This window comes from Kryptolebias marmoratus, linkage group LG3, assembly GCF_001649575.2.
Source record: "Kryptolebias marmoratus isolate JLee-2015 linkage group LG3, ASM164957v2, whole genome shotgun sequence".
NCBI lineage: Eukaryota > Metazoa > Chordata > Actinopteri > Cyprinodontiformes > Rivulidae > Kryptolebias > Kryptolebias marmoratus.
The window spans coordinates 29,969,811-29,973,154 of record NC_051432.1 but is presented as its reverse complement, the minus strand read 5'-3'; the positions used below and the strand labels follow the sequence as shown (position 1 = coordinate 29,973,154).

General features: G+C 48.4%; 1 protein-coding gene across 1 annotated transcript in view; it reads right to left on the bottom strand.

Moving 5' to 3' along the window:
* Window positions 1-840: 840 nt before the first annotated feature.
* Window positions 841-3,344, bottom strand: part of polr3f (polymerase (RNA) III (DNA directed) polypeptide F) — a gene marked incomplete in the record, with an annotated part of 4,975 nt that continues 2,471 nt past the window's right edge. The window contains 6 exon segments of the mRNA XM_025002723.2: window positions 841-1,002; window positions 1,074-1,265; window positions 1,341-1,448; window positions 2,043-2,186; window positions 2,264-2,376; window positions 2,470-2,537. Of these exon segments, the coding sequence (XP_024858491.1) occupies window positions 925-1,002; window positions 1,074-1,265; window positions 1,341-1,448; window positions 2,043-2,186; window positions 2,264-2,376; window positions 2,470-2,537 (703 nt within the window).

Genomic DNA, 3,344 nt, shown 5'->3' with positions numbered 1-3,344 from the left:
GGGGGGGGGGGGGGGCAGGACGCTGCGGTCCAGCAGCAGCTTCAGTTACTTCACCTCAGGGTGATGATCGGTGTTTCTGTCAGAACCAGAGAGGAGCCTCTCTTCTCTTCATCAATTGCAAATGTTACTTTAGCTACAAGTTACTCCATTTAAAATGTAATTGTTATTCAGTTACTTTAATTAGTTTATAAAAGTAATGTAACTAATAACCATTTCTAAACCTGCAGTGAAAACCTTCCAGCAGGACTTCTGTTAACTCCTTTTAACCTCCTTCACACACACATGAAGGGGGTTCAGCTGATTATCAGCTGAAGGATGAAGGAGGTTCAGCTGATTATCAGCTGAAGGATGGAGGAGGTTCAGCTGATGATCAGCTGAAGGATGGAGGAGGTTCAGCTGATGATCAGCTGAAGGATGAAGGAGGTTCAGCTGATTATCAGCTGAAGGATGAAGGAGGTTCAGCTGATTATCAGCTGAAGGATGGAGGAGGTTCAGCTGATCATCAGCTGAAGGATGAAGGACCTTCAGCTGATCACTGAGTCTCATTGTCTTTCTGTCACTTGTGTGTCTGTTGAGGGGTTGGAACTGAAAACCTAGAAGATGATGGTTGACAGCATCTTTAAGGAATAAAATCTTGGTTCCATCTGCATGAAGGCAGAGATGAGGAGGAATCAGCTGATCGATCCGAGTCCCGAGTCGCTGTAACTTCGGTTTATTCCAACTCAGAAATCTGAGGAACTGGACCTCAGACCTTCATCAGCTGATTGAAGTGATGTTTGATCAGAACTCGGCACTTTGACCCCTGATGACCCGACGGTGAAGGTTTAAATAAACTGCACGTTTCCTACGTCAGTTCTTTTAATAAATAGAAAAGCTGTGGATCACAGATCGCTGGAATAATCGTTTCCTCACAGACAAAAGCCGTCAGAACTCCAGCCACTCCGACATGTAGACGCAGCTGGACGGAGAGATCTCGCCGCCCTCGTGACAGTCGTCAAACACCTGCAGAGAGGATGGGAGAGCTCAGCTGAGGCTGACAGACCGGCTGCAGGTGTGTCGGTGCGTGCGGTTACCGGGCAGAGTCCGCAGGGCGTCTTGACGAGGCCGGTGGGCTGCAGGACGGGGTTCACCCCCCGGAACAGCTTCATCTGTCCGTCCACGCTGCCCACCGTCCCCTCCTTGGCGGCGATCACAGTCATCTCCACCTTCCCGTCGTAGATCAGCGTGTTCAGGATGGTCTCGATGTCGTCCATAGACAGGTCCACCTGCAGGCACACACCTGTCAGAGCCCACCTGCACACCTTTGTTCAGCAGCTGGGAGGAGGCGTGTGATTGGTCACCTTACTGATCCCCAGCTCGCAGATGTACTTCCACACTTCATGGGAGGTGGCGAACGAGCTGTTCCTCTGAACCATGGGACTCTGCTGGCTGTCCCTCGCTGCGTCAGCCTCCACACACAGAACACAGTCAGGGTCACATGACCTGAACCTGCTGCAGAGCATCATGGGACAAACGCCAGGGATCCAGACCCAAATCTTATCTGGAGCCAGATCAGTTGTTAAACTAAAATTATTATTATTTGCTGTATTTACAGTAGTTTGTTTTTTGGTTCCTCTGTCTCTGCCGGTCCTCAGAGCGGGACAGGCCGGGAGAACAGCAGAATTCATCTACATGATGAAGTTATTTGACCACTTTTCTGCAGGAACTACAAGGTCATAGTGTCTCCATAGGCTCCTCCCACATGTCGCCTCCCTCCTAGCAACCCCCCATGATGGTTTCGGTTAAAGTTTTCTTTCACTCATTTCCTCGTGAGGCTTTAACACAAACTGAAGGAGCAGAACTCAGGAAAACAGGAAGTGATGAGAGGGTGAACAGTTGGAGCTCTGCTGCACCCTGCTGGTCAGAACCAGAACCGTCTTAAAACAGTCCAAGTTACAACGTGTGTGTGTGTGTGTGTGTGTGTGTTAAAGATCATCAGTCTCACATTAATGATCATCAAGCTGCTGCTGTGTCAGATCTGTGTAAATAAAGAAAGTTTGTACCTTGCTCTGCAGGAACTTAAAGCACTGCTGGTTCAGAACTTCGACAAACTCAGACTCAAAGTCCTGGTCGCTGTACCAGGCGCCGCCCGTCACCGAGCGGTCCGGCTGCAGGTTGTAGAGCATGTAGACCTTCTTCTTCGATGCCTGAAACAAAAACACACACAGGTACAGGACAGAACCAGACTGGGACCGGATCGGTCTGCCTTCAGGACAGAACTCACCGCCACAGACTTGACGGCTTTGATGAGTTTTTTGCTCTCGAGGTTCTTCAGGATCTTGTTGATCTCGGTCAGAGGAAGGTTGCTCTTGAAGCGGATGTCTCTGCTCCAGATTCCTGCAGCCACACAAACCAACAGAAGCACCTGTGAGGTTCTGATCCGTTCACAGCGAGCCTCGAGGTTCTGAACACAAACAGGTAGAACGGTACCTTTATTTCCTGCATCTTCAATGATCTGATAGACCAGTTTCTCCTGGTTGTCTGAGCCTTTCATCTTCCTGAAACACAGAGAGGCAGCATCAGACCACCAGTCAGTCACTCAGATTACAAACATCTTTTACTTAAAGACAGAAAAACCTGGACGACTCTTAACTTCCTGCTTTAAACTCAGACAGACAGGTTGTGGTTTTTGGACCTGAGCATCTCAGGAACAAACTCTGCAGCCTTTCTCTTCCTCTGGATGGCATTAATTTGTTCTCCAGTTCTAAAGTAAAGAACCTTGGTGTTATTTAGGATCAGGATGTCTTTTAACCCCACATTAAAACTGTTACCAGGACTGCTTTCCTCCACCTGAACAACATCACTGAAATCAGAAACATCTCGTCTGAAAATGATGCAGAAAAACTGCTCCGTGCATTTATCACCTCCAGGCTGGACTGTTGGAACTCTTTATTATCTGGGAGTCCAAAAACTCTTTAAAAGTCTTCAGTTGATCCAAACTGCTGCTGCCAGAGTTCTGATCAGAGATCAGATTTCTACAGTTTCAGCTTCCTGTCAGATTCAGAGGAGAATTTAAGATCTTCCTCCTAACATCCAAAGCTCTCAACAACCAAGCTCCAACTGATATTAAAGATCTTATTGCTCCATATTTCCCTAACAGAGCTCTCTGCTCTCAGACTGCAGGTTTCCTTGTGGTTCCTAGAGGTTCTAACAGGAGAACAGGAGGCGGAGCTTCCAGTTCTCAGGCTCCTCCCTGAGGCTGACACCCTGTCTGCTTTAAGACTGTCCACATGTCCTCTCTCTGCTGCTGGAGGACAAACTGTCTACATGTCCTCTCTCTGCTGCTGGAGGACAAACTGTCCACA